Source organism: Salvelinus namaycush, chromosome 14 (assembly GCF_016432855.1).
Source record: "Salvelinus namaycush isolate Seneca chromosome 14, SaNama_1.0, whole genome shotgun sequence".
NCBI lineage: Eukaryota > Metazoa > Chordata > Actinopteri > Salmoniformes > Salmonidae > Salvelinus > Salvelinus namaycush.
Window position 1 is genome coordinate 40,869,592 of NC_052320.1, and position 12,891 is coordinate 40,882,482.

The 12,891-nt window shown below is 43.8% G+C and overlaps 1 protein-coding gene across 1 annotated transcript in view; it reads right to left on the reverse strand.

The window, feature by feature from the left end:
• Positions 1 to 314: 314 nt before the first annotated feature.
• LOC120059519 (membrane-associated guanylate kinase, WW and PDZ domain-containing protein 1-like) overlaps positions 315 to 12,891 on the reverse strand; it is an 80,053-nt gene continuing 67,476 nt past the window's right edge. The window contains exons 16-21 of the mRNA XM_039008642.1: positions 9,909 to 10,076; positions 8,174 to 8,261; positions 7,964 to 8,027; positions 7,213 to 7,356; positions 6,909 to 7,047; positions 315 to 4,758 (exon numbers count right to left, since the gene is read on the reverse strand). Coding sequence (XP_038864570.1) covers positions 3,677 to 4,758; positions 6,909 to 7,047; positions 7,213 to 7,356; positions 7,964 to 8,027; positions 8,174 to 8,261; positions 9,909 to 10,076 — 1,685 coding nt within the window. The 3' untranslated portion in view covers positions 315 to 3,676. The remainder of the gene's footprint in view (positions 4,759 to 6,908; positions 7,048 to 7,212; positions 7,357 to 7,963; positions 8,028 to 8,173; positions 8,262 to 9,908; positions 10,077 to 12,891) is intronic.

Sequence of the window (12,891 nt, forward strand, 5' to 3'; positions counted from 1 at the left end):
GATTCATGTCACTTCCGTGATGTACATACTGAATTATTCTGTCAACGGGTAACAAGAAGATATTGATGTGAATTAATATACAGTTATTCCTATTTCATCTACCGGAACCTCTGCTAGTCAGACAAATCTGAAATGTCAGATAGACACTTTATGTATTTTTTGCAGATATTCTGTTACTAAAGCGCTGTGTTTACCTTGGTGAATAATAAATCAATCTGTAAATGCTGCACTCCAAAGGGAATCTAAAATGTAGATCATGTCAATAGGAATCTCCTGGGAATATAATTGCAAGCCACTGTAGAAACAAATTATTTTGAATTTGTATGGAAAACTTTATTTGATAATAAAAATAGCATTCACAGACTTCTTTTGATAGCTACATATACATTGTGATCCCTCTCAAGGAAAGAAGCTTTACTGGATAAGTCCACATCTACTTGTACTTAAACTAATGTTATGTATAGCTTCATGGGTCAAATAAAGCTATGAACAATGTAGTATTTATATATGCATAGTGTTTTATAAAAAAGATTGGCCCATATGCATGTACTGCTTTTATCAACACAGATATAGCATTATGTCTGGAGCACATTGCAAGAAATAATGCTTAAAGAACACAGACTGCATACAAGTGCTTTATAATACAAAGGCAGGCTAACCATCAAGAGATATTCAAACCAACAAACAGCTTCTAATTGACCAAATACAGTCATCCATTTTTAGAATGTCTTTACATACCTGATTCAGAGTACATTAACATATTTCCCATGAATCATCAGGTCCATTTCAGAAATATAAACACAATATCACATTCCTCACTGCAGAGGTTTCTCATAAATTTCTCTTTTGTACAAGAAAAAGGCAGCAATTTATTCCTTGACAGGTTCCTATTAGTTACATTGTAAAATTCTGTACAGATGGTGGCCGGCAGGTTATATTCTTCTTTAAATGTCAAATTTTTGTTGCTCTTCTTTGCAATTTTTTTTACAGTACCATGGAAAAAACTGTGATAACAGAATGCATTGGTTGTAGTTTTTCCTATATCATTTTAGATATTTTGTGAAACATAAAACAGAGAATATTCTGAAAAACACGGTTAAAGCAGCAGTCATACAGTGGTGTGAAAGCATGGCTCAGCATGGCAGATACTTCCGTTCCGGAACTTTCCATATGTTAGCATCACAACAACTTCCCTTACATAATTACATCATCACCTCATTTCCTTGGACAGGGAGAGGAAGAAAGGAATTACTCCCATATCACCTGTATGGGATCAGTGGGCCGTTGATCAATATTTTCTATTGAATCTTCAAGCCAATCAGATGTGGTGGTTTAGCTTTCCTCACGTCTACATCGATATATAGGATCAATTCATTCTAGGACTGTGGTTACTTTCAAACCATTTGACTTGACCTCTCTTCGTCAACCTCTCCATGTTGCGTATAACTGTGAAGCAGGCTTCGTGTTACAGGCTCCAGTCAGTTAACATGTTGCTTCTACTTTCCTCTGAATAGGAATACAAAACTTTGTTTCATTTTATTTCCACCACAGGCAGTCTACTCAGACACGTCTGACTGAGAGAAGAGGAGATGGATGTTAGTTTCCCTCTTGGGCGATTCTACAGCAAATCCAGCAGGGATAACAATTATTCTTATTTTCAGGTTATGGGGCATATAACTTGGTCCTTTAAGCTTTTACCAAGCTTCGTTGTGGTATGTGCCAATTGAAAATAAATAGCTAGACAAATGCAAAAAGGATGATTTCAAATATATTATTTCTAAAACTACTATTGGTTATAAAAATGTGAGTTTGCCTTTTCTCTGTATGATATTCACTTAGTAGACTGCAGTTGTCCATAAAATGTCACTACTACCAACATCTTGTGCTATAGTTTGCTTTATAAAGCAATTCTGAGGTGGAAAATGACATCAAAAACATATTAAAAACAAGCCCACCATGAAGAACCAGTTACCACAGTAAGGAGTATGTTTGAAGCCTCAGAGGGAACACATACAGTCGCTAGTGAAAGTCTACACACCCCTGGCAGTCTTCACATTTTGCTAACTTAACATTTGTGTTTAAATAGGGATTACATTAGATTTTCTTTTCTATAGATCTACACAACCTACTAAACATTTTTTAAGTGAAATAAATATTATTAGAACATAAAAACGGAATAATTTTGAATAAGATTTTACCAACTCTTAGGGCAACATAGCTCCATTGTTTTTGTCAAAATTGCTCAAGCTCAGTACATTTGGCTGGGAATCATTGCTGGAAAGCAATATTCAAACTTTGTCTGTGATTTTAAAGAATATTTAAGTCAGGACTAAGACTGGATCACTCAACACCTCTTGGAAAGCCATTCTGGTGTGTCTAGCATTAATTAACTCTAGGTTTTCAGAAGACTACGGTGGACTTTTCTCAGACTTTTGACCTGCGCTTTGCTCCTTTCATATATTTATTTTTTATCCTGACAAACCCATTTGCTGTCGGTGACAAGCATACCCATTACATGATGCTGCCACCACAATACTTGAAAATACAGAGGATCTACAACATTGCATTCACTCCACATTAGTGGCCTGTATGATGAAGTGAAAAGAAGGAAACCTGTGTTAAAACATCCACGCCAAATCATCAATTATGTTTGCAACAAGGCTGTTAAATAATACTGCAAGACAAAATAGCAAATACATTAACTTTTTGGACTAAATAAAAACTGCTGGTTTGAATTAAATCTAATGCAACACAGAGAAAAACTCTCTGTATTTTCAAGTATTGTGTTGGCACATCATGTTATGGGTAGGCTTGTCACCGGCAGGGATTGGGGAGTTTGTCAGGGTAAAAAAAAACATGAAAGGAGCAAAGCCCAGGTAAAAACCTGCCGTAGTTTTTGGAAAACCTAACCCTGGGACAGAGTTGTATTTGTCACCGGGACATTTACACACATTTTAATACCAAAGACGCGCCAGGAGGGCTTTCGAAGAGGTGTAAAGTGTGAGTTGTCCAGTCTCAGTCCTGACTTAAATTTGCTTGAAAATCCGAGACAAGGCTGAAATATTGCTGGCCTTCAATGATTCCCGACCACATTTACTGAGCTTGAGCAATTTTGACAAAAACAATAGCTATACGTTGCGCTAAGAGTCATGCAATCAATATTTTTTTTTGGGGGGGGTGTTCTATAATCTTTCTTTCACTTTGAAAATGTGGAGTAGGTTTTGTAGATAATTGTTCTACCAATCCAATTTAATAAATGTTTTGATTACATTTTAAGGCAGCAAAATGTGAAGACTGTGCAAGGGGTGTGTAGACTTTCACTAGCGACTGTATGTGTTCCTTCTGAGGTTTCAAACAGAGATGCCCCAAAAAAGGTAAATCGCCATTTGTGATGTGATAGGCACATACACATACCTTCACTACAGTATTAACAACTGCAGTTATGCTCAAAATAATGAGAACAGAAACAAAACATACAGTACGAACAAAAAAAAAGATTGTACTCCTGCTGTGGTATGAATCTCTGTCCCGGATCACAAGTAGTCAAATCAATGAATCAATCAACCAGGCGATTGGATAAATCACGAGTTAATCTCTTCAGAAGTCCAAGTCCAGTGTATGTACTGTAGCCTACACAGGTTGGGGGGTGATAGGCCAGGGTCCAGGCTCTGTCCACTCAGATGCTGAGGTCCTTGGGGCTCTCTTTGTAAAGCCTTCTCATAGGCTCGGGGAACTGGTTCTGGGCGCGACCTACTGCGTTGTTGTGTCCTGCTGCGTTGTTGCAGTGTCCTGCATTGTTGTAGCCTGCGTGGTTGTGAGTGGAGGCATTGTTCTTTAGTGTACTGTAGTAGTTCCGCTCCTCCCTGCTGTAGCTGCTGTCTGGAGACGAATCTCTCTCTGACCTGTACCGTCTCTCTGGCGTTCCGTTCATCACATACCTCTCCTCCCTCGTCTCAACCGGCGAGTCCCTCCGAAGGTTGCCGTTCTTCAGGCTGCCTCTTTCAGGAGTCCACCCCCTGGAAAGAGACAGGGAGGAAGCCCTTTTGTTCAGGCGCTCTGGGGTGGTGGCCTCTAAGTAGGCCCGGCCCGGGGTCTGTGGCTCGCTCACAAGCCTGCGGTCGTAGAGTGGTTGTTCAGGAGTAGCCGCATGACTGAGGAAACCTCCGTCCTCGTTCTCCTTCTCGGGTGTGCGGTCTCGGTGTGCTCGCTCTGCCCTGCGGTCCATGGACTTGGCCCGCCGTCGGTCAGGGGAGGCGTTATGTTTACGGGTGGGCGAACGGTCGAGGGAGCCGCGGCGTGGTCGACTGTACCTCGGGTCTAGAGTACTGCTACTAGCGGAGAGCTCCCGCTCTCGTTCTGTAGCTGCCGCTGCAGCTGCAGCCTTCTTCCCAGAGCTGTCCTTACGCAGAGTCTTTAAGAGTTTTGAGATGCCGCTCTCTGACTCTGACTTGTTGACTTTGCGGCCCCGGCTCTTCTTATTGTTGCCGCCGCTGTTTTCAGGGTAGTGTTGGCTGGGGGTGGTATGGCTGTGGTTGTTGTTCCAGGTGTGATGGTGGTGGGGGTTAAAGTGCCGGCCCTGGTGCTCCACCCTGTCCCTGTCTCGGCCCTGCGCAGCATCCTTGTGGCGTGATGGTTTGTGAAGGTCTGGTGGATAACTTGACTCCGATGAGGGGTGATATCGGCTGTTTGGTGGCAGGGTTCTCACTTCCGGAGAGTTTTGTGCCCTGGGTGTGGGAGAGTGCCCGTCATGGCTGGAGTCTGTATGAAAACAAAGGAAGAACATGAGAGACATTCTCAGACTGGATGGAGTTTCAACTAACTAAATAATATAAGCTTGGTAGCTAAGACAATTCCCACAAATTGCTTGTATCAATACAGATACAAGCAATACAGATATAGCTTGTATTTATTATAGCTTGTAATACAGCCATTTTTATGGAAACCATGTACTGCCATGCACTTCCATAAACAGTGACTTGTTTGCAAATTGGGACAATAAATATACTGGGGAAAAAGGGTGATATTAAATATTCAAATCTGTACACAAATGACTTACTTTGATCCTCAAACTAAATGACATCAAAGTAAACAATTGCTACAGTGTATTTTCAAAGAGAGCATTGGGTTGGTACATGTAGGTGGCAGCAACACAACAAGTGCCAAACATTGCAAGTGGAGGGTTGGTGTTATCAATGACACAACAAGCAGCTATGACGTTAGAATAAAAATGACAAACAAGTCGATTATCATCGTTTGGGAATGGGAACTGCAGAAAAACAAAGAGCCTGAGAGAGGAGAAAACAAAAAAAACTGGAGCGCATTCTGCCCATGACTCTGCCCAATCAGTGGTTGTTATGGTAGCAGCAGGAGGCGAGCAGTGACATGAATCGTTCCAGAGGCGGGAGGAGGAGAAGCAGTGCATTCAGTGTGAATGGGTTCACATGGGTCATGAACGCACAGTGCAGGTTGAGGAGTGAGCCGGGCCACACAGCACCAAACACATACCCAGGGAGGTGCAGGTAGTGGGAGAGGGGGGGGAAATGGTAGGGGGAGATGGGTTAAGTAGGTGAGAGATGTTGGGGTGGAGGGTAAACAGTTAGGAGGGCGGGTTGGAACAGACTTGGCTACAAACCGTGGTCTGATTTTGGCCCATTAGGTAGAAACAGGGCTCTCCCATCTTGTCATTTCTCATAGTACCAACAGCGAGATGAGGAGCCATCATCGCTGGAGGGAGGAGGAAGAACCCAGAGAAAAGAAGTGGGGAGGAAAGAGACAGAAAAAAAATAAACAAAAATAGAGAAAACAGAGGGCTTAGATCCTCAATGGAGATAAGAAAGATAAATGTAGTTGGTTCAGTAGACAAGTTTTCCTGTCAGGGACAGAAAAGGAAAACCTATAAAATTGACGGCTGAGTGGAATCCTTTGACCTTCTCGGCAGAAATAAGGAGAAACAATCCCAGATTAGAGTGAGCAGAACATACAGTATTTGGACAATAACAAGACTTGATTTATACAGGAAGAGGAACATTACATACTATGGCCAATAAAGGTTGAGAGTTTCATGTTCCTTGGTATCCACATCACCAGTGAACTATCCTGGTCCAAACACACCAAGACAGTTGTGAAGAGGGCACAACAACACATTTTCCCCCTCAGGAGAGGCATGGGTCCCGAGATACTCAAAAAGTTCTACAGCTGCCCCATCGAGAGCATCCTGACCGGTTGCATCACCACCTGGTCTGGCAACTGCTCTGCATCTGACCGTAAGGCGCTACAGAGGGTAATGCATACTGCCCAGTACATCACTGGGGCCAAGCTTCCTGACATCCAGGAACTATATACTTGGCGGTGTCAGACGAAGGCCCAAAGAATTGTAAAAGACTCCTGTCACCCAAGTCATAGACTGTTCTCTCTCCTACGACATGGCAAGCGATACCGGAGCGCCATGTCTAGGACCAAAAGGCTCCTTAACAGCTTCTACCCCCAAGCTGAACAATTAATCAAATGGCCACCCAAACTATTTCCATCTATGCATTGTCATCGACTAACCTGTACCCCCACACATTGACTCGGTACCGGTACCCCTTGTATATAACCTCGTTATTGTTATGTAAATATCTTGTTATTTTTTGATTACATTTATTTTTTTTCAGTTTATTTAGTAAATATTTTCTTAACTCTGTTTCTTGAACTGCATTGTTGGTTAAGGGTTTGTAAGTAAGTGTTTCACGGTAATGTTGTATTCGGCGCGTGTGACAAATACAATTTGATTTGATCACAGCAACAAGAAACTGCAGACTACAGTGTCCGTTCTGTGTGTGGGGGCCTTTCGTGTTAGTTAGTAGTCAGAGTCAGTAGTGTTAGTCATAGTATGGAGGGAACCTGTATCACATCACATCTCCACCCACCATATTCAGGCACAGATCCATCGCCCCTCTTGAGGAGCAGGTGTGCCCTCCGGCCACCATTCTTGATCAGCTCGATGGCCCGTGCGTGCTTCATGTTCTTTGTGCTCTCGCCGTTGATCTCCAGGATCTCATCTCCCACCTTTGTGTGCAGAGAGAGAGAGAGAGGAGGGAGGAGATTTATTGAGAGAACCAGATAATTGATCCCAGGCGAGCTGAACTGTCTATTTGACAGAAATATTATAATCCAAGTGCAACAGAGTGACAGGCCTCCAATTGTTGATATGATTTTTTTCACTGAGCATACCCCCATCTTGCCGTTCCTGACAGCCGCCCCATCCTCAGCCAGCCTCAACACATATAGGTCCATGTTGTACTCCCGTCCTCCTCTCAGGCTGAACCCAAAGCCTTTACTGTCCCGCTCCAGATCCACAGAGTAGAACTCGGCGTCCTGAGAGAGCGAGAGACAGAAGGAAAGAAAAGTACATATTTACAAAGCAAGATGTGCAAATGCCCACAACTCATGGGCCAACAGAGGTGTCATGAAGTGAGTACTAAATTCAGGACTAATCAAGTCACATCCAGCAAAAACTCACATAATAATATAAGCCATTTAGCAGACACTTTTATCCAAAGCAACTTACAGTCATGCGTGCATCCATTTTTACATATCGCTGGTCCCAGGAATTGAAACCACAACCCTGGCATTATAAGCGCCATGCTCTACCAACAGAGCTACAAAGGACCACACAAAACTGGAGGTACAATACCCTGGAACCAATGAATAATTATTGCTTCCTGTGCAGAGCACAAAGAAAGGGCACTGCAATGGCTGGACACAGGCTCACTGCACTCATCAAAAGTTTGGCTGTGGCACTGTCACTCTTCCGCCCTCTTTTATTGATTAACTGATTCATTGATTGATTGCTTTGAATGAAAATCTTGATCTCAGATTGAAGCTGCACTGTGTGTTCTTGTAAAGTAATGATTTACTGATTGCTTCCTTCTTTGGTGATTGATTGAAACAGACCAATAGAACATGTCTGTCTTTACAGTACCTGTGAGTCCTGAACTTGTGTTGGAGGAGGTGGAGGAGGAGCCTGTTTCGACTTTGAGTTGTTCCTGGAAAATGTAATCATTCGTATGAACACATAGATATGAAAATAAATCCTATTCATATAGAAGTCATCTTTCATGCAATTGATCATATTATACATTTTATTTAATCAAATGCCTGTTTATTGATTGAGATTTTCATGGAAACTAACCGGGGCTCCGTGGCAGTTTGGGGTGTGTGTGTGGTGGTGATGGTGGCAATCTTCTCAGCGTTGGTCAACAGAGATGCGTTGGAGGACTCTGTAGAAACACAGTAGAGGATTGTGGGTAGGGGTCATAACCTCTAATCTAGAAGTAATACATGGATTCTGGTAAGATGGCTTCTATCTTAGAGAAAAAACAAATGAGTCTGCTGTTAGATGCTCTAAAATCGCTCTTCTGCTAAACAATGTGTTTCGAGCCGTAACTGGGTCTTGGTCAGGATTGCCGTCTTTGACAACACATTTCCATACAAGAGTTTTGCTCTCCAGAAAACACAGTCTTACCTCAAGGCTGCTCTGTTCAACCTGATGCTAATTGCCTACAATGTTGTCATCTACCATTTTGCTCACAGACACAGACAACACCAGTTCCACTCTACACAGGAACATCAAATCAAATCAAGCCTCTCTGCTTCCGTCGTTTTGTTTTTCTTTAAATTCCAGGGGTAATTGTCCTTCCTTTCTTGCAAATATAATTGTGCTGCACCACAAGCCACAACACGGCAGTCCACATTAGTCATCCTAGACATTGGTTACTTATAGATGGAATGGGGTTCTGCCTGAAGTTAGCAAGAGCTCCAGCCTGATTCATTCATCCCTCTCTCCCTCGCTACCCTGACAGCACTGCCTGCCTTCCCCCATGATCACAAAGCTGTCTGGGGGACACAACCTGAACGGCTCAACAATAAACATCTCCACACAAAATTACAGTCTAGTTGGGGAAGGTTGTGGCTGCATGGGTTCTATCTAGAGTTGTTCTACCATTAGAGAAAACAGTAGGTTATAAATAGATGCTATCGTTGTGGTCGTTAAAACAAACTGCCATGCTTTGTTGAATGACTGGTTTTGCATTGTCTCCTCCTTCGTGTGTGTGTGTGCTCCTGGCTCTCCTCTCATCTTAATGAAGCTACATTTTACCAGCTTTTCTGGAGAGCCCTTTAGAGGCAGAGCAGCAACCTAGCACACACACACACACACACACACACACACACACACACACACACACACACACACACACACACACACACACACCTCTCATTGGTCCACAAGTCTCTCAGCCAATGACAGGCCATTCTAGGGGCTGGCTGTACTGTTGTTCTGGGACATGGCACAACTCAACACATTCCTACTCATGGGGATAGAGCCAATTTCCTGTCACAGCCTGTTCCTGCCATAACCAGTATTACGCATGCATTTCCTGCCACCTTGTTCCATCCAGACTGAGGAGATGAACACTGACAGGAAGCAGTGATTACACAGAAAACACGGTTCACTGAGTTGATAATCTCGTCGTTTCAAAATGGCAGCTATTACCAAACTGGGAGACTGCAGCACATCCAAATGACATTATCAGTCTGCCTATCATACACTGTACTACAATCAACACACACATACTTATCAGCTTGCCCTCCCCAAATTCTAACCTTGACCATAAAAGGGGGGAAAGGTATAACTGACTAGAGATGCATATCTAGTGGCATCCCCTCCCTACTCATTCACAGTCCCAACCCTCTCCAAGTTTGAAGCCAGGGCAGGGAGCATGGCCTCTCATAGCGCTAGATAGCTCCCCAGGTTGATAGAAAGTGCTTCTGCCAGCGCAGGGCAGTGATGCCAATTGACTCCCGCTAGAGCTATGAATAAGTCACCTCCCTACTGCATTATAAAACAGAAAGCCACAAAGTCTTACCATCACCAGGAATGATCCTCAGAGAGACTGTGTTCCCGGCCTCCTTGATCAGGTTGACGATGTCCGAGTGGGACTTGTTGGTAATGGAGCAGCCGTTGACGGACAAGATGCGATCGCCCACCTTCAGCTTCCCACAGCGGTCCGCAGGGCTCCCCTCGATGATGCGCCCTATTTTGTGGGGCATGGCCACACATGCATTTCCAGCTTTGATGTGTAGTGTGTGTGTGATTTGGTTATTGATTACGTAATTTGATTATGAGAAAAGAAAGAGAAGGAAAAAAGAGAGAAAAGAAGGCAAAGGGTTAAAAACTTCTTAGGGATAGGGGGCAGTATTCGGAAGTTCGGATGACTGACATGCCCAAAGTAAACTGCCTGTTACTCAGGCCCAGAAGCTGGGATATGCATATAATTGGTAGTATTGGATAGAAAACACTCTGAAGTTTCTAAAACTGTTGATGAATTGTCTGTGAGTATAACAGAACTGATATGGCAGGCGAAAAGCCGAGCAGAATCCATCCAGAATTGTTTTTGTTGTTGAGGTGACCACCCATTGAAATGCCTGTCTATGGGAAAATCAAAGGAAATCCTCGCAGATTGTAGTTCCTATGGCTTCCACTAGATGTCAACAGTCTTTAGAAAGGGTTTCAGGCTTGTTTTTTGAAAAATGAGCTAGAATTTGTAGTTTTTCAAGGTGGCTCTCATTTTGACTGTAGTGTTGTGGCGCGTGTGGATGAGGGCGCGCACTTCGTTACTTATCTCCGGTATTGAACACGCTATTCTCCGTCTTAAATTTTATCGTTTATTTACTTTTGGGATTCCTTTGTATGCATTTTGAACGAGTGGAACAGGTGGATTACTGAATCAAGCGCGCCAACTAAACTGACTTTTTTGGGATATAAAGGACTTTATTGAACAAAACAACCATTTGTTGTGTAGCTGGGACCCTTGGGATTGCAAACAGAGGAAGATCTTCAAAGGGATTTATTTTATCGCTATTTCTGACTTTTGTGACACCTCTGCTGGTTTGGAAAATGTTTTTAATGCTTTTGTACGCTGGGCGCTGTCCTCAGATAATTGTCCTCAGATAATTGCATGGTATGCCTTCGCCGTAAAGCCTTTTTGAAATCTGACAAAGCGGCTGAATTAACATGAAGTTAAATGATGTATGACACTTGTATTTTCATGAATGTTTAGTATTACAATTTTTGTATTTTGAATTTCGTGCTCTGCAATTTCACCGGATGTTGTCGAGGTGGGTCGCTAGCGGAACGTCTAGCCCAAAGTGGTTTTTAATCATCCAAATCACCATAGGCCATTCACCCAGAGAGGACGACCCAAGAACCAGCCAACCGTGGCACTGGAAACATGGTGCAATCTCGGAGTATGCATCCGGAACACAGCTTACATCCCTAGTGGTGGACAGACTCGTATTGTGTGGTCATTAAGGAATTCATGGTCTCTGTTTTTGTCTCTGCTGTCTTCCTCTGCTCCCCTGATGCGTTAATCAATGGGATTTACGGAACTGGTCAGGGCCCTTTGTGGCCCCTGCTCGGCAGGCTATCGATGACCTTGACACGGCCTTACGACTGTCTTCCCCTTCCCCTCAGCACCAGGGATCACTGGGGAGGATGCACCCTGTGCCACAGCGGAGTGGTTCGATGCTGGACGTGTCATTTGGTTTCTGACCCTTTGAGCGGCTCAGAGAATGAGATGTATTCCTAAAGAGTGATACTCAGAAATCTCAGGCTCCTCACTTATGTCAAGAGAGAATGCACACTATCAGAGAGGCTACAGACAGAGACATGCTAGCGTCGCATGGGACTGTTTGCATACTGCGTGCTACGCAAGCAAAGCAATGCAAGCTGTACAAGCTGAGTGACAGCGTTCAATACAGCACATCTTGTTTACAGAGCAGCTCTGAACTGACTCTAGGGAGCTTTCGCTCTCCTCTCCTTCCCTTTCCCTCCCTCCCTCCCTCCCTCCCTCCCTCCCTCCCTCCCTCCCTCCCTCCCTCCCTCCCTCCCTCCCTCCCTCCCTCCCTCCCTCCCTCCCACATCCATATTTATCACATCACCTTGTGCTTCAAGCTCCCCTTCCTTCTTCTTGATTAAAAACTGCCCTTGTGTCCTGCCACTCTATCCAAATAATGAGATATGGGACATTACTGGGTGTGACAAATACCCAGGATTTAATACCCAATCTGCTGATCACAACACCAGCGCACGCACAGCAGCTCGCAATGGTGGGATGAGCTGGAGGGAGAAAAGGGGTTTGCATAGTATGATGTATGGGAGAGGTAAAGTGCCAGTGCAAAGCTCTTTGTTCGTCACAATACCCAAACATCTATGGCCCTCTCAGGCAAAAGAAGACTCCATAGATTGATCACAAACGGATGGACGTGCACTATTTCCCTCCTTCCATATTCCCTCTCATGTCTCTCTCTATGTTGGACCTCCACTAGCGGAGGGGGAGATCTGGTAGAGAAACATCCCCATCAGCACATTAATTCATCCCATCCCCACAATGAGACGGGAAGAAACTCTCAAATGATTCCCACATCGGGCTCTGGTCTGGTCAGAAGCAGTGCACTACATGGAGAATATATGGTATAATTCTGACGTCTGGTCAGAAGTAGTGCACTACATGGAGAATATATGGTATAATTTGAGACGCAAACAGAGACAGAAGTGTCACTGAGTCTGAGGATCCAGCTGCAGACAGTCGCTCATAAAGAAAGACATCAAGTCTCAGTGGGATATCTCCTGCTTGTATAAATGATACGTAAACAACCTCTACTTCTACTTTCTATTCTATGGGGCCTCAACTATAGCCCACAGGATCAATCGAACTGGGTCCATTGCACTGCACAGTAGCTAACAAAACATTAATTTGATTGTAACCAGGCCATATTGCATGTTTTACACCATGCTACATCTTCCTGGTCATCAGGCAGGCTGTGTAAGGAGACCTTGGAGCAATATTG